At 37.8% G+C, this 27,943-nt stretch overlaps 1 protein-coding gene across 1 annotated transcript in view; it reads left to right on the top strand.

Annotated features, from left to right (window-relative positions):
* INTS4 (integrator complex subunit 4) overlaps positions 1–27,943 on the top strand; it is a 124,390-nt gene that overhangs the window by 24,350 nt on the left and 72,097 nt on the right. The window contains exons 5-8 of the mRNA XM_008565996.1: positions 18,416–18,601; positions 19,139–19,189; positions 20,708–20,796; positions 22,190–22,310. Coding sequence (XP_008564218.1) covers positions 18,416–18,601; positions 19,139–19,189; positions 20,708–20,796; positions 22,190–22,310 — 447 coding nt within the window. The remainder of the gene's footprint in view (positions 1–18,415; positions 18,602–19,138; positions 19,190–20,707; positions 20,797–22,189; positions 22,311–27,943) is intronic.

The following is a 27,943-nucleotide window of genomic DNA, read 5'->3' as shown; positions in this document are numbered from 1 at the left end:
TTTCATCATGATGTCTAGCTGAGTTTTCTTGTATCTCATTCAGTTTCCTTAGAATTATCACTCGAAATTCCTTGTCAGTCATTTCAAGGGCTTCTTGTTCTATAGGATCTAGAGCTTGAGATTTATTATCTTTGGGTGGTGTACTTTCTTGATTTTTCCTGTTTCTGGTGTCTTTTCTTTGATGTTTATTCATTGTGGCAGGGGGTTTCATAGTCCTCAGGTTTGACACTATTGCCTGACTAAGATTTTGTTGGGGTTGCCAATTTGGTATGGCTACTTCAGTGATTACTCCGTTGGACACTAGTGTCAGGTAAGTCCAAAACTGACTACCAGGAAGATGGCGGGGCCTTCACGCCGCTCCCTCTGGTGAGTCTCAGCTCCCGCGTTGTGCTCCTGTGGTGTACTCCCCCGTTGAGCTCCTGCAGTAGCCTCCGCAGCCAGATCCTCCCCGGCCGCCTCTCGCCGCCCCTGGTGCTCCTGGCTCCCGTTCGCGCCACAGCCTGCTCAGTCTCTCTTTGGCTCGCGGTTCCAGCGGCGCCCAGGGCCGGGGAGGTGACAGCCCCCTCCCCGGCAGATACCGCAGTCGCCGGATCCCGAGTCCCAGTGGCGAGGCTGCGCAGCCTGGCCCGGTGCTGAGGGCAGAGGCTGCGAGGCCAGGCGCCGAGTGGCGGAGCCTGCTCAGTCTCTCTTTGGCTCGCGGTTCCAGCGGCGCCCAGGGCCGGGGAGGTGACAGCCCCCTCCCCGGCAGATACCGCAGTCGCCGGATCCCGAGTCCCGGTGGCGGGGCTGTGCCGCCTGGCCCGGCACTGAGGGCAGCAGCTGCCCCTCTTGACTTACTGAAGAAAAGTATGTAAGCTGTTCCTTCTTGCTTTTTTGGAACTTTGGGAGTACAAATTGATTATGTGGAAAAAAAGCTTAATGTCATTAGTTGGAAAGGAATTCTTTTAGTCTAAGCTTACATTATCATTATTACAGAAAGGCAAAGCCATATTTGGTCATGTCCGTGGTGTGGGGCAGGGGAGCATGCCAGTCAGAGTCACTGTGATCAGGACTTTTGTCTTCACTGCTCTTTTTGCCAAGATGGGTGGCAAAATTCCCTTGTAAAAACCAAACAACTTCTTGTAGTGAATGCTCTTTCCTCCTAATCCATTATGCTAATACATATGCCACATTTTATGAGGCCAAGGTGAAAACTAATCCCATACTTAATTTTGAAAGACTGGATGCTTTCCCTTAAGATGAGAGAAAACAAATATGTCCTTTTATCTCTCTCCTACTTCTATTTAACATTGTATTAGAGGTTCTTGCCAGGGCTGTTAGGCATAGAAAAGAAAAGGCATACGTATCAGAAAGGAAGAAGTAAAATTGTCTCCATCTCTATTCACAGGTGATGTGACCTTGTATATAGAAAATCCTAAGAAATCCTCTGAAAAACTATTAGAAGTCATAAGTGAGTTTAGAAAGGTTGCAGGGTACAAGATCAATATATATACTAAAAATCAATTACATTTCTATATGTTTGCAATGAACAATCTGAAAATGAAATTAGGAAAACAGTCTATTTGCAAAAACAATAAAATACAGATAAATTTACCAAAAAGTACAAAACATATACTCTGGATAATATATGGAATTTCAAAGGAAACTAAAATAGTTTTGAAAAAGAACAAAATAAGAGGATTCAGGCTTGCCAGTTTCAATACTTAACTATAAAGTACCAGTAATCAAGACAGCATGGTACTGCATAAAGATAGACATAAAGATCAATGGAATAGAAAATTGGGAGTCAAGAAATAAATCTATGCATCTTTGGTTAACTGATGTTTGACAAGAGTGACAATAATACCATTCAACAGAGAAAGAGTACAGTAGTCCCCCCTTCTCTGCAATTTCACTTTCCACGGTTTCAGTCATCTGTGGTCAACTGTAGTCTGAAAATATTAAATGGAAAATTCCACAAATAAATGATTTGTGACTTTTAAATTGCATGCCATTCTGAGTAGAGTGATGAAATCTCACACCATCCATCTCCATCCCAGGATATGAATTATCCCTTTGTCCAGCACATCCACACTATATGCTCTACACTGTTTGCTAGTCACTTAGTTGTGTTCTGGGTTATCAGATTGGCTGTTGTATAGCAGTGCTTATATTCAGGTAACCTTCATTTTTACTTAATAATGTCCCCAATGTGCAAGAGTAGTGATGCTGGTGGCTCGGATATGCCAAAGAGAAGCTGTAAAGTAATTCCTTCAAATGAAAAGGTGAAAGTTCCTGACTTACTAAGGAAAGAAAAAAAATCATATGCTGAGGTTGCTAAGATCTATGGTAAGAAAGAATTTTTTATCCATGAAATTGTGAAGGAAAAAGAAATTGTGCGAGCTTTGATGTTGCACCTCAAACTGCAAAAGTTATTGCCACCGTGCGTGATAAATGCTTAGTTAAACTTTATCATAGGTATGTATGTATAGGAAAAAATCATAATACACTTGTGTATAGGGTTGGGTACTAGCTGCAGTTTTGGGCATCCACTGGGGGTCTTGGAACATATATACCTTAAGGGGGGACTACTGTGGTCTTTTCAACACATTGTGCTGGAACAACTGGTTATCTATAACCAAAAGTATGAAGTTGGAAATTTACCTTGCACCATATACAAAAATTAACTCAAAATGAATCAAAGATCTCTAAATATGAGCCCCAAAACTATAAACCCTTAGAAGAAAACATAGTGGTTTTGGATCCCCATACTGGCCAGCTGCCAAAATTTAAAAATAAAAAAAATAAATAAATAAACAAACAATGGTAAATTTTCATGACCTTAGGTTTGGCAACGGTTTATTAGATATGACAAAAGGACAAGTAACAAAAGAAAAAAATAGATAAATTGGATTTCAACAAAATTGAAAAGTTGTGCTTCAAAGGACTCTGTCAAGAAAGTGAAAAGACAACCCATGGCACGGGAAAAAATATTTGTGTATTGGTTCATTTTCTGTTACTTATGAAAGAATACCTGGAACTGGGTAATTTATAAAGAAACAAAATTTATTTCTTTGGAGTTTTGGAGGCTGGTAAGTCCACAGTCAAGGGGGCGCATCTGGTGAGGGCCTTTGTCTGGGTGGGAACTCTATAGCTTCCCAGGGTGATGCATGCAATCACATGGTGAGGATGGCAAGCTAGAACTCTTTAATGTGCTCACTTGCTCTTCTTATAAGGCCACAAGTGCCTCTCTCATGACAACCCACTAAACCATTAAGCCATTACTCCACAAATGGGTTCCATTCATGAGGGCATAGTCGTCACAATCCAGTCACCTCTTAAAGGTGCCACCTTTGAACACTGCCATCATTTGTTTTCCTACCCTCTTAACACTATTACAGTGGGGATCAAGTTTCAGTGAGTTTGGGGGTGACAATCAATGCATAGCAATTTGTAAATCAATATATATAAATGAGGGACTTGTATTTAGACTATATAAAGAACTCTCGCAACCCAATAGTAAAAATATAAATAACCCAAATAAAACATGTACAAAAGATCTGAATAGGCATTTCTCCAAAGAAGATATACAGATGGCTGATAAACACACATAAAGGTACTCAAAATCATCAGGCATTAGGGAAATGCAAATCAAAACCACAATGAGATGTTGTTTCACACCTCTAGGATGGCTATTTAAAAAATATATATATATATACCAAGTGTTGGTGAGGATATGGAGAAATTGGAGCTCTTTTCCATTGCTGGTGGGAATGCAAAGTGGCTCAGCCTTTTTGGAAAATAGTCTGTCAGTTCCTCAAAAAATTAAATGTAAACTTACCATATGATCCAGTAATTCTGCTTGTAGGTATCTACCAGCAAACTGGAACACGTTCACACAAAAGTTTGTACGTGAGTGTTTATAGCAGCATTATTCATGACAGTCAAAGGTGGAAACAACCCAAATGACCATCAACTGATGAACTGATTAATAAAATACAATGGAATATTATTTGGCCATTAAAAGGAATGAAATACCAATACATGCTGCATCCTGGTTAAAGCTTGAAAACATATAAGTGAAGGAAGCCAGACACAAAAGATCACATATTATATGATTCTGTTTATATTAAATTTCCACAGTAGGTAATTCTACAAAGACATAAAGTATGTTATTAGTTGCCTAAAGGTAGAGCTGAGAGAGGAATAGGAAGTTGATAGCAAAAGGGAATGGAGTGTCTTTTTGAGTCGGGGAGAGAGTGTCTTTTTGAAATGATGAAAATGTTTGAAAACTGTGTTTGTACATATATGTGAATATACTAAAAACCTTTGAATTGTACACATCAACAGGATGAATTACATGGTATGTGAATTATATTTTAATAAAGCTATTTTTAAAAATTACCCTTTAGTGAATTTTGGTGAGTTTATGAACACTTAGATTGTTTCCATTTTGGGGCTATTGTGAATAAGGCTGCCGTGAATAATAGTGTACCAGCTTTTGTTTTCAGTTGTCTTGGATATATACCTAGGAGTGACATTCCAGAGTCATATGGTAATTCTATGCGTAACTTTTTAAAAAGAATTATGGTAAAATACATATAACATAAAATATACCATTTCACCCATTTTAAAGTGGTTCAGTGGTGTAAAATACATTTACAAGGTTGTGCAACCATCACCATTCTATTTTCTGTCTCTATAAATTTGACTACTCTAGTTAATTCATATAAGTAGAATTATATAATATTTTTCCTTTTCTGTCTGGCTTATTTTATTTAGCATAATGTCCTCAAAGTTCATTCACGTTGTAGCACGTGCCAGAATTTTTTTCCTTTTTAATGCTGAATAAAATTCCATTGTATGTGTATACCACATTTTTTTTGATACTTGAGTTCATCCTTTGATGGACACTTGGCATATTTCCACTTTTTGGTATTGTGAATAATGCTGCTGTGAACATGAGTGTACAAGTATCTCTTTCATTCCCTGCTTTCAGTTCTTTTGGGTTTTTTCATGGACAGAACTATGTCCTTCCAAAATTCATATGTTGAGCCACTAACCCCCATTGTAACTTTATTTAGAGATAGGGCCTTTAAGGAGGTAGTTAAGGTTAAATGAGGTCATAAGGGTGGGATCCTAATCCAATAAGACTAGTTTCCTTATAAGAAGAGGAATAGAGACCAAAGCTCTCTCCCCATGCACAGGGAAAGGCCATGTGAGAACATGATGAGCAGGTAGCTGTCTGCAAGCCAGAAAGAAAGCCCTTTCCAGATACTGAATTTGCCAGCACTTTGATTTTGGACTTCTAGCCACCAGAACTGTGAGAAAAGTAATTTCTGTTGTTTGAGCCACCCAGCCTGTGTGGCGTATACTTACGCTTTTAAAGCAAATATATTTCACAGTCTTGTTCCCTGTAGTTTCAGGTTTAGCCTGACCTCTTAAAAGTACATGTAAAATGTTAACCTTGCAAAAGACAGGAAACTTTCCCCAGGCCAAAAGTCTCTGTTGTAAGATAAAGAATTGTAAAACAGCAAGGTTGCTGGCTCAAGGACAGACAAGTTATTAATTGATATGTAAAGATACTGGGAAGTTGCTATAGGGAGAGAGAATGTTTTCTAAGACCAAGCCTTTGTTGGTGGATTGACTTAACCTCTTACAAATTGCATTATGGAATGTCACTTTGCTTGTTACCAGCCTCTATTATTAAACTATTACCCCACCTATGTTCTTTTTCTGTAACTTCCTGGTCTGGAAAATAAATGTGGGGAGAGAACCCCAATTCGTGGTTAATTTCCCAAGGAAGGAATGCCTCGCTCTTGAGGGTTCTGGGAGATTAACCCCTTTGGGGTCTCTCACTGCATGGAAGAGATGGGCTTTGAGTAATCCTTTTGTGGCTCTGTCACCCAGGGGGAAGAGGGGTGATAAATCTGTGGGAAGCAAAGCAACAAGCCTGTGGTTTTTTTGTTATGGCAGCCTTTATACAGGTATATACACGGAATTGCTGGATTATATGGTAATTCAATTTTTAATTTTTTGAGGAACTGCCATACTGTTTTCCACAAAGGCTCACTACTACCAACAGTGCACAAGGGTTCCAGTTTTTCCATATCCTTGCCCACAATATTCTTTTGACAATAGCTATCCTAATGTGTATGAAGTGGTATCTCGTCGCAGTTTTGATTTGCTATTCTTAATGATTAGTGACTAGTGATGTCATCTTCATGTGCTTATTGGCCATCTGTATGCAAGAGGTCTTCAAAAAGTTCATGAAAAGATTCATATTATCTTTTAATTCCATTTTTCCACAAACTTTTTGAAGTACCCTTGAATCTTCCTTGAAGAAATGGGTTCCTGGGCCGGCCCGGTGGTGCACTGGATAGTGCGCCGCTTGGGAGGCGCGGCAGCGCTCCCGTCCGAGGGTTCGGATCCCACGTACAGACCGGCTCCCGCTCACTGGCTGAGCGAGGCGCGGGAGCAACGCCGAGGCTTGCGATCCCGTCGCCGGTCCCCGGTCCGGTACGGGGGCAACACTGAGGGTTGCAATCCGTTGCCGGACACGGAAAAAAACAAAAAAAAAAAAAAAAAAAAGAAATGGGTTCCTTAAAGGAACTAACAAGCCAATAGTCACACTTATAAAAGAAATACAATACATTATAGTATGTTTCATGCAATAACGGAAATAACAGATATAAAAGTTGCTTAGAGGAAAGAGTGAAAGAAATCTTTGCGGGTGGGCCAGCCTGGTGGCGCACTGGAGAGTGCGCCACTTGGGAGTGCGGCGGCGCTCCCGCCGAGGGTTCGGATCCCATGTGGAGACCGGTTCCCGCTCACTGGCTGAGTGTGGTGCGGGCGCAACACCGAGGGTTGCGATCCCATTGCCGGTCCCTGGTACGGGCGCGACACCAAGGGTTGTGATCCCGGTACCGGTCAGTAAAAAAGACAAAAAGAAAAAAAAAAATCTTAGCGGGTGAGAGGAGAAGTGTTACAGGAGAGCGTTCTGGAAGAGGTAACATATACCTTGGATTTTGAAAGACAAATAGAAGACCAGGGCAGGATTTCTTTTTTTGTTTGTTTTTGGCAGTTGGCTGGTAAGGGGATCAGGCAGGATTTCTTAATTAAAATTGTTTTAATTGCTCCAAAAGAGGGATATGGGGCAGGGGTAGGACTTAACCTAACTAGGGAATTATGTGAAGCTTTTCTAAAGGAACTGATAGTTGAGCTTAGACTTTAATGTCTTAAGGAATGGTAGGAAATAGGAAATTAAGCAAATGGGATATTAAGAGTGGGTGAGAAAAGCATTCTAGGCAAAGGGAACAGCATGTGCAAACGTCCTGTGGCAGAAAGTAGCATACTGTGTTAGAGGAAGTTAGAAAAGACAGTAAACCTAAAGCAGTGGTCTGAGGACCCCAGGTTCTTAGGGACACTTTGAAGGGGTCTGTGGGTTCCTCTCTTTTCAGCTACATATCTCTAGGTGCTAGATTTTCTTTATTTACTTCAGTGAAAACAACATAGCTCAGATTGAGTGCAAAAGTAGATATGTAATAGTAATTATTGTAGAGGAATTAATAAAGAAATATTTTTTAAATTTCTGTTTTCATTTCTAATATAAATAATACCAATAGAGATACCCTACATAAACAAAAGCTCTTTGGGATTCCTTAATAGTTTATAAGAGTGTAAAGGGATCCTGAGACCAAAAAATTTAAGAACTATTGGTCTGGGGACAGAGTCTTGTAGAGCATAAAATTAAGAAGCCATTAAAATGTTTTGAGTAGAGGACAGATAGAAGGAGACGTCAGACTGCATTTCATAAAGATTATTCTTGTGTTGCAGAGAACTGATTGGAGAGGAGGCCGTTATAGCTCTTGAGAAATTACTGTGGTAGTGCAAGTGAGAGAGATCATAGAAGATTGGATTAAAGTGATGGAAAGATGTGGATAGATTTGAGAAATATTTAGAAAGTAAGATTGACAGGACTTAGTGATCGATTAAACATGGGGTGAAGGAGAAGGAATTGTAGAGGATGATTCCTAGGTTTCTGGCCTAGGTGCTATGTTGGATGGTGGTGCCTTTCACTGAAAAAGAATTTTGGGAAAGCATTGGGTTGAATGTAGGACAAAATCCAAACTCCTTAGTAATTTCCAACATGTAAACAAATTGCAAGAGTGGTATGAGGAATTTCTGTATACCCTTTTTCCTGATTCACCGATAGTTAACATTTTCCTGCATTTGCTTTATCATTATCTCTCTATATATACAATCATGTTTTTCTGAACCATTTAGAATAAATCACAAACATCATGTCCCTTTTCCACTAAAGGAAATACTTAAATGTGTGTTTCTTAAGAAGGATATCAGTTAACATTGTTATAATACTAATACTAATCTGTACAACCTTGTTCAAATTCTACCTATTGTCTCAATATCATCATTTATGCAAATATTTATTTTCTAGTTCAGGATCACTTTCTGTATTTAGTTTTCATGTCTCTCTTGTTTTCTTTAATCTGGAAAGACTCCTCAGCCTTTCTTTGTCTTTCATGATCTTGATATTTTTGAAGAGTATAGAGCATTTATTTTGTAGAATGTCTTTTAGGCTGGTTTTATCTGATATTTTCTCTGTTTAGATTCAGGTTATGCGTTTTGACAGGAATACAATATAAGTAATTTTGTGTCCTCAGTGTTTCATAATGTAAGGCACAGATGATGTTTGACTCATTATGGATGATGTTAACTTTGATATTTGGTTAAGATCTCATCTTCCAGGTTTTTCATTGTAGTGTTGTTATTTTCTCTTGTGACTAATAAATAATTTGATCCTATGTTCATGGATTGGAAGAATTAATATTGTTAAAATATCCATACTACCCAAAGTGATATACAGATTCAGTACAGTCCCTATCAAGAGTCCAATGTCATTTTTCACAGAAATAGAAAAGCAATTTTTTTTTTTTTTTTTTTTGGCAGCTGGCCAGCATGGGAATCTGAACCCTTGAGCTTGCTGTTATAATTTTTTAAATTCAAATTTATATTTATATTTATTTTTGTGAGGTCCCCATCTTTCAGGACTCCCTGGGTATCAGGCTGGCTCTGCTGCTGGCCTGGATGTGCAGCTGTGGGGGCGGGACTAAGTCCCATGGCCCCCTTCTTTCAGGACCCCCTGGGCGTGGGGGTGGCTCCGTTGCTGGCCTGGATGTGCAGCCGACCTTGGTGTTATTAGAACTATGCTCTAAACAACTGAGCTAACAGGTCAGCCTCAAAAAGCAATTCTTTAAGTTTATAGAACCACAAGAGACATTCAATAGCTGGAACAATTTTGAGCAAAAAGAACAAAGCTGAAGGCATCACACTCCCTGATTTCATATATTACAAAGCAATTGTAATCAACATAACATAAAAACATATACATTGACCAATGGAACAATATAGAAAGCCTGGAAATAAACCCATGCATTTATGGCCAGTTGATTTTTGGCAGTGGTACCAAGAACACACAATGGGGAAAGGCAGACCTGAAACTGTGAAACTAATAGAAGAAAATATAGGGGAAAGCTCTGTGACATTGATCTGGTTAATGATTCTTTGGATATGACCCAAAATCACAGGCAACAAAAACAAAAATAGACAAATGGGATTGCATCAAACTGAGAAACTTCTGCATAACAAAAGAAAATTAAAGTGAAGAGACAACCCACAGAGAAGGAAAAAATATTTGCAGGCATACATCTGATAAGGGGTTAATATCCAAAATACATTAGGAAATCCACTGAATAGCAAAAATAACACCAAAGTATCTCGATTAAAAAATGGGCAAAGCACCTGAAAAGATACTTCTCAAAAGGCAGACATACATATGGCCAACAGGCTCATGCATCACTAATCTTCAGAATGTAAATTAAAACCACAGTGAGATATTGCCTCACACATATTAGAATGGCTCTTATCAAAAAGGTGAAAGATAGGTTGGCCAGTTAGCTCAGTTGGTTAGAATGCCACCTTGTAACACCAAGCTCAAGGGCTCAGATCCCTATACTGGCCAGCCTCCAAAACCACAAAAAAATCCAAATAAAAAGATGAAAAATAACAAGTGCTGGTAAGGATGGAGAGAAAAGGGAACCCATGTACATTGTTGGTGGGTATGTAAATTATTATTGCCGTTATAGGAAACAGGATAGAGGTTCCTCAAAAAACTAAAAATAGAACTAGCATATAATCCAGCTATCCTACTTCTGGGTTCATATCCAAAGGAATTAAATCAGTCTGTCAAAGGGATATGTGCACTCCCAGGTTTATTACAGCACTATCCACAATAGACAAGATAGAGAATCAACCTAAGTGTTCATCAGCAGATGAATGAATAAAGAAATTGTGGTATATGTACACAATGGAATACTATTCAGCCTTAAAAATGAAGGAAATTCTGTCATTTGAGACATGGATGAACCTGGAGGACATTAGGCTAGATGAAATAAGCCAGGCAAAGAAAAACAAATACCACATGATCTCACATATAGGTGGGTCCTAAAGAAATTTAACTCATGGAAGTAGGGAGTAGGATGATGGTTACTAGAGGCTGGGAGTGCAGGTGAAGGGAGAGAATGGGGTGTTGCTAGTCAGAGGGTTCCAAGTTTCAGTTTGACAGGAGGAATAGGCTTTGAGATCTGCTGCACGGCAGGTTGTCTACATAATAATGTATTGTATATTTCAAAATAATTTAAGGCTGACCCCTTAGCTCACTTGGTTAGAGTGTGGTGCTGATAACACCAAAGGTCAAGGGTTTGGATTCCTGTACTGGCCAGCCACCAAAAAAAGACAAAATAACTAAGAGAGTACATTTCAAATGTCTTTCAACAAAAAATGAGGTGTGAGACGTTAATTAGCTTGAATTAATCATTCCACATTGTATACGTGTATCAAAAAATCACACTGTACCCCACAAATTTATATAATTATGATTTGTCAATTGAAAATAATGTTTATAAAAAATACAAAAATAAGTAATTTGGAGAGATTCTTTGAGATTATGTAAATATTCTCTTCCTCATCAAATTTTTACCCACTATTTTAGCAATTGTTAGGAAATTTTGCCTGAGTAAGTTATTACTCTGATCTATGCAAAATGTTGATTTTCTAACTCTTATTATTCCTTCTATGTCTGTTGGTTGCCATTCTGCCATAAAGAGAGCTTTCTCTCCCTCCTTCCCTTCCTACCTTTCATCTCCTATTTTATTTACTATGTTACAGTCTATTCCTTTAGTTATTATTTTTTGAAATTTAAATTGTCCCTTTATTATAATTTTTAAGTACAAAATGTGATTCTGCCATAGTCTTCGTATCACTGTAGGAAGGGTCATGCTTTTGGGTGCATTTCAGGGTACTTTTAAAAGTTCATCTCATTTATCCTCTCAGTTATTATTTGAGGTGTTGGACAGCTAATCCTCATTTGAGAGATGAAGAGACTTAGTTCACAGATTTGGCCAGAAAATTAATACTCTTTTCCTGTGTAGCATCTGCACAATTGAAATTGGAGGTCTTCTGCTTTCATTCCTATTTGTGAAGATTTTTCTGAGAGAGCAGAGATCTTGCTATCTTTGCTCATAAGGCTTCCTTATAGCCCAATTTAATTCTTTGTCTGTCTTCATCTCTCCTTTTCTTCCAGTCTCTTTTTGTTTCTTTTCTATTCCTTTAGTAATATAGCCAAAGTATATTAAGTGCCTAAGTTAACAGAACTATAGAGCTTTTTGTAAACATATAGGAAATACTACCCAAAGAGATATTATGTGTAGAAGAGGGTATCCATTAGAATCATTTCCATACAGAGTATTCTGAATTTTTTTCTGTGTTTATGACTAGCCCACTTCAAAACTGAACGAGTCAATAAGTTATTTTTGTCTTATTTAACTCTATTCTCAGCTATTGTTGATATACTTAGCCATTGATTTTTCTCTATAGCAAAATTTTTAAAGCTTGGGTTAGTTTATTTTTATTTTTGACACAGATTGCTCTTATTATTTGAGATATGGTTTGCTTATTCACTCCATTAATATAAAAATGATGGCACCTTTAACACCAAAATAGCATCTGCAGATACTTGACAGTTCTTAATGATGAGGCCGTGATTCAAGAAGTGTCCTTCAGGGGAAGGACATCATAAAATTGTAATTGTTGCCCTAAGGGTGTGACTTAGACTCTCTTTTGGGTTAAGATTCAGTGTGCAGTAGTAGGTTGGTTATGCATCATTGTTGCCTAGTTACCTTATTAGAAGCTAGAAGGTTTTAGTTTGTTTGAAAGTCAAATGAAGTGTGTGTAACAGAGGCAGCAGCCTTTTAGGATCTGAAAGCACATAAGAAATGATGCTTTCGTACTGGATATAAACAGTTCATTAACAAAAAAACTGCTCTATTAACTGTGACAAACAGTCATTGTCAGCTTCGTATCTGGAAGTTTCTTTTGACTTTCTTAGTTTCAGTATCTAATTTTGATGGATTATTTTGAGTCTTTACTATATAGAAGGCATTGTGGGGACATGAAAGTGTATGTTTGACATTTTTGTTGCCTAAATAACGGGGAAGCAAAGAATTAACTGAGCTAAAATGCTTGATTGAGCCGTTTTTATAAATGGGAAGTTCCCACTCTGAGAGCCTCACTCTGTACATAGAAGCTTTCTCATGAGGTTTCCTTTGCCCTACCCTAGGTAAGCCTGCCTGCCCACACACCACCTTCTCATAGGACATAGTTTCTCACCAAAAGTCTAGGTTCCCACTTATTTCATGAATTTTCCCCTGGAGCATTAACAGGGGGACTATTAACAGGTGCTTGCTACCTTTCATGACAGAATATTCTGTGGTTAGACAGCTATTGCTAGAAAGTTCATGCTTGTGTGTCCCAGATCATCAGACTTAATTACTTCATCGAGTTGGCCCACTTCTGCTACCTCTGATCCTTCTTCTCCCTTTTCTGTTCTTTGCCATCACCTGCTCTCATTTTTCCTACCTGTTTCCTTTCTCTTAAGAAGGTTTTTTTTTAAGAACATACTAAATGCCAGACACTATATTAGGCACTTGTACTTACTGAATGTCTTTTATGTCCCAGACATTATTAGCTGATTTTACATACAGTAATTATTAAATGCATTCATTTAATCCATTCACCATAAAACTTCATGGTATGGGATATTATTACTATTTTTACAAATTAGGGATTTCTGAAAGCTTAATGGGCTTAGTTAAGATCACGTATATACTAAGTGGCAGAGCCAGCAATCAAACCTAGATCTGTTTGGGCCGGCCTGGTGGCGCACTGGAGAGTGTGCCACTTGGGAGTGCAGCGGCACTCCCACCGAGGGTTCAGATCCCATGTGGAGACCGGTTCCCGCTCACTGGCTGAGTGCGGTGTGGGTGCAACACCGAGGGTTGCGATCCCGTTGCCGGTCAGTAAAAAAGACAAAAAGAAAAAAAAAAAAAAAAAAGAAAAAACCTAGATCTGTTTGATTCCAGTTTGTGCTCATTCCACTGTGCCACTTTGACTTTTAAACAAAAGGCAAAAGAATTTGTGAAATCCTTTCTCTACAAGGTCTCCCATACCCCTTGGAGGTATTCCCTGCACCTGTGTGGGTGTGGTTCTTTCTTTTTATGGTCTTAAAGTACACTTATTCTTATGGACAGTGTAATACTTTTCTGATGTTTATGAAATGGTATGGTTATTTTGTTCCTTTTTACTTTTTTAGAATGTTTAATTTTTTAATTTTTAAAATATCTCAAACTTAACAGAAAAATAGCAAGTGCAGTAATAAAGAACTTTCTTTTCTTGTGAACCTTTTGAGAGTAAGTTGTCAACATGATACTTTATCACCCTTGAATACTTTAGTGTGTGTTTCCTAAAAAACAAAGATGTCTTTTCCCGTAACCTCAGTACAACCATCAGAATCAGGACATTCACAACACACTATTACTATCCAATCCTCAAACCCCATTTGAATGTCACCACCTCCATAATGCTCTTTATAGGAAAAGGATCCAATTCAGAATTACATGTTGTGTTTTAGTTGCCATATCTCATTAGTCACCTTCAGTCTGGAAAAATTCCTGAGTCATTCCTTGATTTTATCACCTTGACACTTTTGAAAATGGTAAGATAGTTATTTTGTAGAACCTCTTTGAATATGGGTTTGTCTGATGTTTTTTCATGATTAGATTCAAGTTATCTATTTTTGACAAAATATTACAGATGTGATGTTGTTCTCATTTTATCCTGTTAGGTGGTACACCATTTTAAATTGTTCTATTATTGATAATGTTTACTCTGATCATTGGTTAACATGGTGTGTCAGGTGGCTTCTCTGTAAAGTTACTCTTCTTCCCTTTGAAATTAATAAATATGTTATGGGGAGGTACTTCGAAACTATGTAATATTCTGTTTGTCACAACACTTTCACTTTGTATCAGTTATGGAGCCATAGTTTTCTTGTTTTATTCAGTGGATTGAATCTATTACTGTCATTTAGCTTGATGTTCAAATTCCCTGACATGGCCAAGTGGGAGGCCCTTCAAGCCAGTTTCTGTGTCCTTTTGACTACGCTCTAATATCCTTTGAATATTTCCTTTCTTTCTGGCACAATAAGATTTTTCAGGCTCATCTTGTGCTTTCTTTCCTCTAGAGCTGGAATCAGCCCTTCTCCAAGAATCCTTGGTTCCTTTTAATGGAGAATTTTATTTAGAAACCAAGAGCTGGGTGCTAGGTATTCTCATTGCTGTAGGGTTGTTGCTGAGTTTGGGCTCTCTCAGTGGACAGAGTCAGTTGATATACGTACATTATATACATACATTTATATCCATTTATTACTATATCTATCTATATGCAGTGAAAATCATGAGTTATCATCTCTACTTGTAATTCATACCCAACACCACAATGTTCGTTCAATTTTTTTCCTCCATCTATGTTTGTAACTTCCTTCTTAGACAATATTATCCTTAATATATTTACCTAGATACATCTTCCTGCTTTTTTATTTTTATGTTTGTGTGTGAATATGTGTGTGTTATTTACAAAAGGTATTGGTAGCCTAGAAAGCTAATCATTGAATTGGTTATTGATATAGTATCACTATAATTATCAGGCAGTAATTAGAAACCTGAGCAATTCTTCATGGCTGGAGATAGTGATACTTGGGAGTAACAGTATAAATATATGTAAAGAAAGCTGGGTTAAGTATTGTAGAGCTTTCAAAGTACTTAAGTTTCAAATGCCCAACTTTCAACATAGTGAGCAAAGTTTTCAAAATCATGAAATTATTTATTCATGCAGATGAGTGGGGAAATTAGGTCCGGATTGAGTGAGTGTAAGGAGACTTGGGTTCTAGTATCAGCTCTTCCACTAACTAATCTGTGTGTTATTAGGCAGATCACATAACTGTATCATTCTTCATCTGTACAATAGCAGATTGTCGAATTAAGGCAGGAGGGAGGGATAGGCAGTTACGAAGTGTACTTCGAGAGACTGTATGTTCCAGTGTTGGAGAGAGGGAGCGACAGAGATAGCAAAGAAATGGGGGCTAGAGAGGCAGGAGAGACAGAAACTAGTTGTGTGTATTTCAAAACAGTGATTACACTTAGAGATAGAAAATACTAGAAATCTTGAACTTGAAGGGAATATAAAAAGGTACTTGTATTGGGCTGGCCTTTTGGCTCAGTTTGTTAGAGCACAGCATTATGTAACAACAGGGTCAAAGGGTTCAGATCCCTGTACTGGCCAGCCACCAAAAAAAAAATTTTTTTTTTCCTTTTTGTCTTTTTTTCGTGTCTGGCAATGGATCGCAACCCTCAGTGTCGCGCCCGTACTGGACTGGGACCGGCAACGAGATCACAACCCTCGGTGTCGCGCCCACACCTCGCTCAGCCAGTGAGCGGGACCGGTCTGTATGTGGGATCCGAACCCTCAGCGGGAGCGCCGCCACGCTCACAAGCGGCACACTGTAGCAGTTCGCCACCGGGCTGGCCCCACCAAAAAATTTTTTTAAAATAAAGGTACTCATTTTGTATTGGCAATTGTATTTGTAGTTACTGCCTCATGAAACCATATTATGTGCTTCACATGTGACTTTATACCTTCCTTACTATTTTAGATTATAGTAGCAAAGCTAATATTCATATTATGGTTTATAGTACATAAAGTTTTTTTACATTTGTATCCTATTTGAGTCTCTTGATAAACCTGTAAGTTAAGTAAGGCAGGTATTATATTATTGTTCCCTCTTTATAGACGAGGAAACTGAGGCTCTGGGAGGTCCAAAGACTTGCCCAGTGTTACACATCTAGTGAGTCAGAATTGCAATTTGAAGCTAGGTCTTTTTGTTTTAATACGTTATATTATGGGATATTTCAAATTTACTATTCTTAAATTTTGAGTGTAAATTCCACAATTATTTATATTTTGCAATCTTTTTCATCTATTTTCCTCTTACCTTTTTTTGTTATTGTCTGCTGCAGTATTTTAAAGTAAATCCCTAACATGTTATTTAAATTATAAATACTTAGTATGTATCTCTAACTGATAATATATTTTTAAATATAGCCATGGTGTAATTATTGACAGTAACTCCTTAATATTATTTTATACCAGTTCATATTAAAATTTCCTTAGCTGCACTAAAGATATCTTTTTATGGTTAGTTTGGTTTGGATTGGGATCCAAAAAGATCCACATATTGCATTCGGATAGTCTTTGAAGTTTCTTTTAATCTATAACAGTGCTCTCTTTATGTTTTGCTATTGGTTCATTGAAGAAACGGTCATTTGTCTTGTAGAATGTGTTACATTTCTACATTCTGGATTTGTTTGATTGCTTCCTTTTGGTGTCATGTAAATGTTGACAGTGGGAGCCTCTACAGATTGGTTTCTACCTCCTTTTGATTTGGATTCCATTAGTCCTTGACATCCTCTTTGCTTTCTGGCACTAGATGTCCCAGGCTCTTCTTACATATTTTTTGCCCCAGTCCTGAAATCAGCCATTTCTCTAAGGAGCTCTGTGAACCCAGGCTTTTAAATTTCAAGACCCATTCACTTTCTGCACACCAGGGTCTTTCAGACTCAGGATCATGATTGATTAGTAGGTAATACATTCAATTTCATGGGATGTGATTGGTGTGTTTTGAAAGCAAAATAGAATACAAATGCCAGAGTACATCAGGAGATGTAAGAGTAACTATTGTTAAAGTTTTTGTATATGTTTTTATGTACTGTGTTGCAATATAATGTATATTTTTTACTGTGGGTCACAGTCAAAAAAAGTTTGAAAGCCAGAGTTCCATATTATTTTTATCACCTGGTATACAAACTCATTTCTTCAAAGTTCCTGTTGCTGCAAAATAGTTTATTTTAGTAGCACTGGACTAGGTATGAAAGAAGGATAACTGATAATTTTCTTAAAATGCTGGTGAGAAGAGCTAAAATGAAAAATATTGATAGTACTAAGTGTTGTCAGGTATGTGGCACAACTGGAACACTTATGCAGCACTGGTGGAAATGTAAATCAATACAACCACATTGGAAAACTATTTGGTAGTATCTTCTTAAGCTGAATATATGCATGTCCTATGACCCAGCAATTCCATTCCTATCCAACAAAAATGTGAACATGTACACCAAAAGCCACATATAAGAATAATCATAGTATCATTATTCAAAATAGCCAAAGAATGTAAATAACTGAAATATTCATCAACGGAAAAGATAAATAGATTTTGGTGTATTCACAAATGGAATACTATACAGTAACAAGAATGAATAAACCATAATAGATCCTATACCATGGATAAATCTTACAAACTTAATACGAAGCAAAAAAAGCCAGATAGTATTTGATTTTATAAAGTACAAAAAAGGCCAAAATGAATCTATGTGTTGGAAGTCAGGATAGTGGCTAGTGGTGGTGGTGATGATGGGATAGTTGCTGGGAGAAGGCATGAGGAGTATTTCTGGAGTGTTGATCATGTTCTCTTTCTTTATCTGGGTGCTTATTTTGTATGTGTATTTCCTTTATGATAATTCTTTGAGCTATACACTTAAGACTTTTGCATATTTCTGTATGGATATAAAAAGTTTTACAAGTATTTACATCTGAGTCTTGTTTTAAAATTTGAGAGTGAATAAAGTACAAAATTAGGGACTAATGTTAAAGTACCTACTCTATATAAGGCAAAATGCTAACTGTTGTGAACACAAGTATGAAAAAAATGGGACTTCTGTTTTCTGAGTACTCATGTTTTTGGGGGAGGATGCACACTCGAGCAACAGGATGCTTGACAGACTGTGGTGAGAATATGGTATTTGAAATCACTCCCAAAGTTGATGCAGTGCTTTTTTGTTTGGGGCTTTTTGTTTGTTTTTTAAGATATCTTAATCATGTTCTTTTGTTCTCTCTTTTCTGTTTACAGCACCTGACAGATACCTCCCATGGTGTAAGAAATAAATGCCTGCAATTACTTGGCAATCTTGGCTCTTTGGAGAAAAGTGTCACAAAAGATACAGAAGGTCTAGCTGCCAGAGATGTCCAGAAGATTGTAGGGGATTACTTTAGTGACCAAGACCCACGTGTCAGAACAGCAGCTATAAAAGCCATGGTAAACATGATTATGGAAACTAATTGGCGATAGTTTTCATATTTTTCCCCCTCATTTTTTAAAAGTTCATAGACAGTACTACCTTGGATACATTCTGAATCCCCCCAGTGTACATCTGATTCATACTTTCAGGAAGGTATTGGTAGTGGCATCAAAGAACTCAAAGACATATTCCTGTATAGCAGGCGTACTTTTCTTTGGGCTTATCTGGCAGATTTCATCTGTATTTCTGGAACATGGAAGGTACATTCTGTACCTGTTATAATGTAATACCAAGTCACATCGCTCTTCCAGGCCCGCTCACGTTTCATGTTTTTCTGATACTTCCTTGGAACAGTCCATGGTTTAGATTTATTAAATGCTTGAGTGCTTCTACTGAAAAGTCGTTGACCAGGTTTCTTTTATATATAGCACTGATTTTGGCTAAAAGGAATTGTGTTCATCTAATATAATGGGGGAACATATGTGAGATTGTGGAGAAACATTGGAAATATTGATCTTTTTCCCAAATTCTTAAACTATATCTTTATTATCTAGTTGCAGCTCCATGAAAGAGGACTCAAATTACACCAAACAATTTATAATCAGGTACCTTAAATGATTACTGTTGGGAAGGGAACGAGGTATCATGAAGCTGGGAGGGTGTCACAGTGGCTCTCAGAATTTGAAAATGTAAGGACTTTAGCTGGCTAGCAGTGGCAACATTAATTGGGATGAATGTGAAGATATATCCAAAACATACTTTTCAGGAAGGGTATGGGGGATACGTAGTCGAATACTACTAGTACATGTGAAAAGGACTTTTAGGTAGCCCAGTATGAATACCACATTGCATGAAGGAAATGTAGTGTTTAGAATAAAGAAAGTGGTAGTCTTGCTGATCTCTTTTTGGTTGGGCCATACGTAAAGTCAGTTCTGGGCACTACACTTGACAAACTAGAGTATTTCTGGAGGAGAGTGACAAAGACCATGGGATCATATAAAAAGATGTTACATGAATGTAGTATTGGTAAAGAAAGGCATAATGAAGTTGTGGAAAAGCTGATTGACAGCCTAATCAAAAGGCCTTACAAAGTGGTATTTTTCTTAAAGAATAACTGAATGAATCTAGTGACAGGCAATCTAAATTCATGCTCAGAGATCAGATTTTGTTAGCCTACTAAGAGTGGTTTTATCACTTGGGGGAAGATGATAATTAGCCAAGCCCACTTTACTGATGTATAAGCCAAGTTAATTCTTTTACGAAATGAAATAGAATGGGTCTAGAATGCTTGTGTTGGCATGACCACCACTTTCTCTCCCTATAGGAAAACTATGTGGGAAGCCGAATGATTAAAGGAAGCTTGGAGAGTAAGGACACAGAGGAATGAAAGTTAGTCAGCTGATTCAAATGTTTAATGGTATAAGACTATGTCAGTAATCTAGGCAGCAATGAGGACCTCAAGGGAGTAAGGATGGAATAGTAGTGAGTTCAGTTTTGATTATGTTGAGTTTGAAAGGTTGGTAGGACATCCATGAAAAGAGTTGCAGGCTATAAGTAGTTATGAAGATGGGGTGCTCAGGAGAAAGAGCTAGAGGGGGATATTTGGAACCATCAGTATCTAGGGGACATGGGCATACCTAGGGAGAGAGAGGAGATCAAAAAAGGCCGATGATCTCAGAACAAAGTAAAGCAGAACCATCTGGCCTCTTTTGGCTGTTTAGGATTAAAATTCTACATTTATTTAGAATGCTTGAGGTCTCGGATGGACTGTCGGTCAGGAATATGTGCTTTAATTTTACAGGCGGGGAAAAACCTGTCTTTGGTGTTTGAGCTTGTGAGAGTAGTACTGTAGACTCCCAGCAAGCTTGGCTAGGTTTGATGCTACTCTAGACAGTATTTGTGCTATCCATCAGTCTGTGGTTCTGCTTTCAGACATGGGTAGGGATGCTGCACAGTCAGAGCAGATGACAAAGATTGTTGGGCAAAGGTTCAAGAAATTAAAACCACCCACAAGTATTTTGATTGACACCCTTATTTAGCCACCCTATCTTCATTTTGAAAATAGTTTGAACATCACCTGGGAGGACACAGAACTAATAGACTTTTGGAATCTTTCCTTGTAGGCCTGTAAATTGCTCTCTGATGACTACGAACAAGTGCGCAGTGCTGCAGTCCAGCTTATCTGGGTTGTCAGTCAGCTCTATCCTGAAAGGTTAGTGTGGGTGTTAGCTGGCTTTTGTTCATTGCTAAGCTATTTTTCTATCCTCCCACCATGCAAAAAGTCCACCTCCAGAAAAGGAATGTTGGTAGATTTTTGGAAGGCAGTGTGGAAGGGGAAAAGCACAGGCCCTGAAAATCAGGATGCCTGGTTCCCGGTTTTCATCTCTGCCATGAATTTTCTGTGTACCCTAGGAAAGATACTTTACCACTTGGGGTCCCAACCTCTCATCTGTAAGTAAAGAGATTGGACTATCTTTCTCAAGTACTTTTCAGCCCCCCCCCCCCTTTTTAAAAATCTTTAAAATTGTTTGGGACCAATTTTAGTTTAGTTTGCGCCAAATGCCAGATAAAGATACAAGGTTAGTTTGAGAATAATGATCCTTTAAGTAGTGTTTTCCTAGTTAAAAATATTTTAACAGCAATTAAATCATTGATTCTCACAGTGATTCTTTTAGGTGGAGAGACAAATATTATTTATTTTATTTTATAGAAGAGCTCCTCTGTAGGAAAAAGATGTTTTTTCCTTTCTATTAAATTGCCAGCCAAAATGAAAACCAGAACAAGTTAATAAACTATTAGGGGTAGGCTCCATTTGTAGTTTTTCTAGGACTTAGACACACACACATACACACGAAGACTAATTGGAAATTGTCTCTTCTTTTAGAAGCAGTTTTGCAAGTACAGTTTACTCTCTGCATCTGCAGGGGCTTGGTTCCAGGATTTCCTGAGGATACTGAAATCCATGCATGCTCAAATTTCTGATATAAAATGGCATAGTAACCTATGCACATCTTCCTGTATACTTTAAATCATCTCTAGATTACTTATAATACTTAATATAATGTAAATGCTGGGTAAATAGCTGTTGTACTGTTATCGTTTAGGGAATAATGACAAGGGAAAAAAGTCTGTACATGTTCAGTACAGACACAGTTTTTTTTTTTCCCAAATACTTTCGATCTGTGGTTGGTTGAATCCCTGGATGTAGAACCCACGAATGCAGAGGGCTAACTGTATGTTTTATATTGATTTATTCTGAGATTTACCATGCTTATAGCAGTTCAGTTACAGGAGATAATAAACTTAAGGATATAAAATACTCTGTGATAGCTACAAGATACTCTAGTATCTTGGAGCCTGTGGTGGGTTACATACTTTTATTCAAGACACTGAAAATTTGCAGTGCAACTAAAAGGGTTAGTTCATACTCTGAGAGTGATTTGTTTATTCTGAAATATATTTCATAATTCTAGGATTTGAACTACTCAGTTATCACTTCCATGTGTGCCAATTTTCATTGATTGTTCGCAGTTTATTGAACCTGCAGCCTTAGGCTCATGTTTTGTCACATGTGGTTTCGGTTTCTTTTTTTTCCTTTAATTTAGCATTGTCCCAATCCCTTCTTCTAATGAAGAAATTCGCTTAATTGATGACGCGTTTGGAAAAATTTGTCATATGGTCAGTGATGGCTCCTGGGTGGTTCGAGTTCAAGCTGCAAAGCTATTAGTAAGTTATATTTTCTCTTTTTTTTTTTAAGCTAGAACATTTTGAGAAACTACAGATAGGGAGAGGGTTGACCCACTTTTAGAAACTCTAGACTTTCTTAATATAGAAAGAAATAGCTCACTTTCCTATAGAGAAATAGTCTTTTAGAACTACAAAGAATCTTAAAGATAATCCTATTTAACGTTGTTAACATGTGAGACAGTCAAGGCCTAAAGAAAAAGGAAAATAGTAATAAAAGTAGTTGCTACCATTTACTAAACACCTATTGTGTCCTAGGTATATTAACAAGGAGGACCTTGGAATACATTTTCTCATTTACTCTTCACAGTAATCCTGCAGGGTAGATGCTATTATCCCCATTTTCCAGATGAGAAAACTGAGGCTCTCAGAAGTTAAGTAAATTATCCAGTTTATACAGATAGAAAATTGTAGAGTGGGATTCGATCCTAATCTTCTGACTTTTAGCCTGGTATTTTCCTACTGTCTTGCTTTTGAGGATTCAAAAAAAAATCTAACTTTTCAGGGATGGAACTGTTTTATAGTAGAAGAGTGTCAGCCTGATATTCAGCCTTATTTTGTATCTCCGTTACCATAGACATGTCATTTGATCTTAGCCTCAGTTACCTCATTTGTTAAGTGAGGTTCTAATATCTCATGCTTACCTCCCAGGGTTGTCATGATGCTCAAATGAGATGCTATCCATGAAAATGTTTATAAATTGTAAAGTACTCTACTATGTGGGGTTGGTGAGGACTATAATTATAGTACATAAATATATACATCTAAGTATCTATAAAAATTTGTGTAAACATCACAGCAAGAAAATCTGAGGTTCTTTTGGACATTTCCCTTTTGAGGGCCTCTAGCTCTGCCACTTTTGGTGAGATTGTTGGCTGAATGCTTTAGACCTGACTGTACTACACGCAGATCCAGTGATGGCCCTAATACTATGATTAGTGTTTTTTAGGGCAAAATTGCTGATGAAAGCTGTGTGAAACATTTTTGTGGAATAATAAGGAATATGGATGATTTCAGCATTTCCTGCTTGTAAATTATATTGCCTGTCCATAATAGAATAGTGTTAAACAAGCCAGCTATTATTGAATTTTATTTTTGAATTCACATTTTAAAACTTTGTTTTGGTTTATGAATATTTTAAAATTCAGAACAGTCCACTTATTCATCAAATTCTTTTAGCATTTACTCAGCATCCTTCATGAACTCTGTGGAGGAAGGGGCAGTATTTTAGAGGGATAATTTAATGATGTAATGATATAGCATCTTCACCTGAGTAGGCAGTTTAGCAAAGTAATCTTTAAATCAGGATCATTCAAAATTTTCACCCCATAGAGCCTAAAATTTATGTTAAGTATTAATAATGAATGGTATATTGAAGGATTTCTGCTTGGATGACTCTAGCTTCAGTCAGGTGCTTCATAAAATAATTTCATGATTTTTAAATCTTAAAAAGCTCTAAATTATGTAAGTAATTATGTTCATATTCAGTAGTAAGAAATAATCAATCTAATCTTGCTACTACTGCTACTACTACTAATAATAATTGATAATACTTATAGAGTTCCTAGCCTACTAAGATAGGCATTTTTAGTCTTAGACACACACATACTCTTTTCCTCTCTCACATTCAAAATACATATATACCCACTTCCTTATATATAGGCATATGTACATACATCTACTTACATACATACTTTTTATAAGTAATTTTTAGTCCTTTTAAACTCTTCAAGGTAGATATTATATTACTTATTTTATAAATAAGAAAACAGATTTAGGAAGGTGATGTAATTTTCCCAAGGCCACACAGATAGTAAACGACAGATTAGGCCTTAAAACTTTATAATATGAAGCCCATGTGGAATCCCTTCCTAGTGAGGGTCCAGTTACATGTTGGGACCAGTGGTTGGGCAGTTAAGGCCCTACTACTTTATTAGTTCCTCTGTGCAAACTAAGAGGTAAAGCTGCCCTACCTCTCTAATATACAAACCTGTGAGCAGGTGAACTGCATATGATATTTAGACCACATTTTCAGCAACTTACAAACGCTGAGCACAGTTTCTCTCTTCAAAAGAGTTGATAGGGGGCCGGCCCGGTGGCGCACTGCTACAGTGCGCTGCTTGGGAGCATGGCGGCGCTCCCGCCGAGGGTTTGGATCCCACATACAGACCGGCTGCTCACTGGCTGAGCGAGGTGCAGGTGCAACACCCAGGGTTGCGATCCCGTAGCCGGTCCCGGTCCGGTACGGGCGCGACACTGAGGGTTGCGATCCATTGCCGGTCACGAAAAAAGACAAAAAAAAAGGAAAAAAAAAAGAAATAAGGCTTTAGACAAGTCCATCTTGCATAAAACATGAATAGTTTCCATTCTTCTTAGCTTATAGCAGGATGAAAAATTTTCAGATGTGGGTTGTATCAGAAAATTCAAAACCATGTAAAAGAGATTGGCTTTTGATTATGTATAACTGCCATAATGGGGCAAAGAAACTTGATTTGCAAGTAAGCAGATCCATGGGACTATTTAGAATACAGTCACTACTTTGAAATTAAGCATGGTAATTGACATTTTATCTAGGATGTAGTCTTTTAGTTCAATGATTTCTTCTTAGGATGTTTAATTTCTCTTATTCAATAAGGGTTAAACCATATTTATAAGCCTCCAGATGTATTCTGCCTTAAAAAGTATAGTATAACATATTCAAACTGTTAGATTACAGGCTTTTGTGCCTGTCCAAGTCTGCCAAGTACTGGTCCTTCTCAGGGAAAATGCAGATGTCCTAGTTAATGGCAGTTTTATGTATGATGTACTAATTCATCTTTTTTGTAGTTCTTCTGCTTCTCTTCTAATCACCTAATAGGGTAGAAGCTAGAAGCCTTAAATCTAAAGAAAATGTGCATAGACTTATTTATATTAATTGAACAGTTTTTGCTCTGAAAGCTTGTTTGTTAAATATCTTGTATCTAGGGCCGGCCCGTGGCTCACTTGGGAGAGTGTGGTGCTGATAACACCAAGGCTAAGGGTTCGGATCCCTATATAGGGACAGCTGGTTAGCTCACTTCAGAGAGCGTGGTGCTGACAACACCAAGTCAAGGGTTAAGATCCCCTTCCCGGTCATCTTTAAAAAAAATATTTATATATATATATCTTGTATCTAAACTTCAGAGACATTTAATAAAGCTCTCCAGTGAAATGGTTTTCTTAGTGTTATAAATTTAGGTTGTTAAGTAGTAGTAATAGTGCATATGGAGAGGCAACGTCTTCCCTGAATATATTTGTCTTGGTTAAAGTGCACAAGAATGTAGATTTTTTCTGATTGGGGAGAGGCACTTTATAATGAACTCATTCTCTTTTTGGCCCACATCTACTCCTTCTATATTTTTATGAATGATGATATCATCTGTTAAGTCATGAACCAGAGGAATTTGGGAATTCTTTTTCTATCTATGACCCATATCCATTGAGTCTTTAATTCATATTAGTTTTACCTTCTTGACATCTCCTAAATCCATCCCTTCTCTATTTCCACTAATATAGGCCTGCACTAATTTAGGTCTCTCCATTTTTCAAGTGGATTACTATGCCATAGAGCTATTGGCATTTGTGGATTTAAAATGGAAAGCTTCAGCTATTCTTAAGTGATGCTGAAAATTTATTGGGAGTAATGATGTGTAATATATCTATATTTTTAATTTAATTTTATCATTATACAATGTGGTTGATTCTTGTGGCCCATTACTGAAAACTCCCTTCCCCCTTCCTCTCCCCCTTCCCTCCCAACAACCTCATATCTGTTCGCTTGTCGTAGCAACTTCAAGGAATTGTGATTGTTGTGTCTTCTTCCCGTCCCCCCAAGTTTATTTGTATATTTATTTATTTATTTTTAGTTCCCACAAATAAGTGAGAACATGTTATATTTCTCTTTCCGTGCCTGACTCATTTCACTTAATATAATTTTCTCTAGGTCCATCCATGTTGTTGCAAATGGCAGTATTTCATTTTTTTTTTTTTTACAGCAGAGTGGTATTCCATTGTGTAGATATATCACAGTTTCCTTATCCACTCATCTGATGAGAGACATTTGGGCTGGTTCCAACTCTTGGCTATTGTAAATAGTGCTGCAATAAGCATTGGAGTACAGGTATACCTTCGACTTGATGATTTCCATTACTCTGGGTATATTCCCAGCAGTCGGATAGCTGGGTCATATGGTAGATCTATCTGCAATTGTTTGAGGAACCTCCATACCATTTTCCATAGAGGCTGCACCATTTTGCAGGCCTACCAACAGTGTATGAGAGTTTTTGTCTTTTTTCGTGTCCGGCAACGGATCACAACCCTCAGTGTCGTGCCCGTACCGGACCGGGACCGGCAACGGGATCGCAACCCTCGGTGCCGCGCCCGCACCTCGCTCAGCCAGTGAGCGGGAACCGGTCTGTATGTGAGATCCGAACCCTTGGCGGGAGCGCCGCCGTGCTCCCAAGCGGCGCATTGTAGCAGTGCGCCACCGGGCCGGCCCCCAACTCTTAGCTATTATAAATAGTACTGCAATGAACATTTGATTTGATGATTTCCATTCCTCTGGGTATATTCCCAACAGTGGGATAGCTGGGTCATCTGCATTTGTTTGAGGAACCTCCATACCATTTTCCATAGAGGCTGCACCATTTTGTAGTCCCACCAACAGTGTACGAGAGTTTCTTTTTCTCCGCAACCTCGCCAGCATTTATGATTCACAGTCTTTTGGATATTAGCCATCCTAACTGGGGTGAGATGGTATCTCAGTGTGGTTTTGATTTGTGTTTCCCAAATGCTGAGTGATGTTGAGCATTTTTTTTCATGTGTCTGGGCCATTTGTATATGTTCCTTTGAGAAATGCCTATTTAGCTCCTTTGCCCATTTTTTAATTGGGTTACTTGTTTTTTTGTTGTAAAGTTGTTTCAGTTCCTTGTATATTTTGGATATTAGTCCTTTGTCAGATGTATATTTTGCAAATATTTTCTCCCACTCTGTTAATTGTTTCTTTTGCTGTGCAGAAGCTCTTTAGTTTGATATAATCCCATTTGTTTATTTGGGGTCTTATTCATGAAGTCAGTGCTTTTGGGGTCTTATTCATGAAGTCAGTGCTTTTGGGGTCTTATTCATGAAGTCAGTGCTTTTGGGGTCTTATTCATGAAGTCAGTGCTTTTGGGGTCTTATTCATGAAGTCAGTGCTTTTGGGGTCTTATTCATGAAGTCAGTGCTTTTGGGGTCTTATTCATGAAGTCAGTGCTTTTGGGGTCTTATTCATGAAGTCAGTGCTTTTGGGGTCTTATTCATGAAGTCAGTGCTTTTGGGGTCTTATTCATGAAGTCAGTGCTTTTGGGGTCTTATTCATGAAGTCAGTGCTTTTGGGGTCTTATTCATGAAGTCAGTGCTTTTGGGGTCTTATTCATGAAGTCAGTGCTTTTGGGGTCTTATTCATGAAGTCAGTGCTTTTGGGGTCTTATTCATGAAGTCAGTGTCCAGACCTATTTCCTGAAGTGTCTCTCCTATGTTTTCTTTAAGAAGTTTTATTGTTTCAGGGTGTATATTTAATTCTTTAATCCATTTTGAGTTGACTTTAGTGTATGGTGAAA

This window comes from Galeopterus variegatus, unplaced genomic scaffold, assembly GCF_000696425.1.
Source record: "Galeopterus variegatus unplaced genomic scaffold, G_variegatus-3.0.2 Scaffold15, whole genome shotgun sequence".
In the NCBI taxonomy this organism is placed as follows: Eukaryota; Metazoa; Chordata; class Mammalia; order Dermoptera; family Cynocephalidae; genus Galeopterus; species Galeopterus variegatus.
Note: the sequence above shows the minus strand (reverse complement) of the source record. Positions and strands in the feature narration are given on the sequence as shown.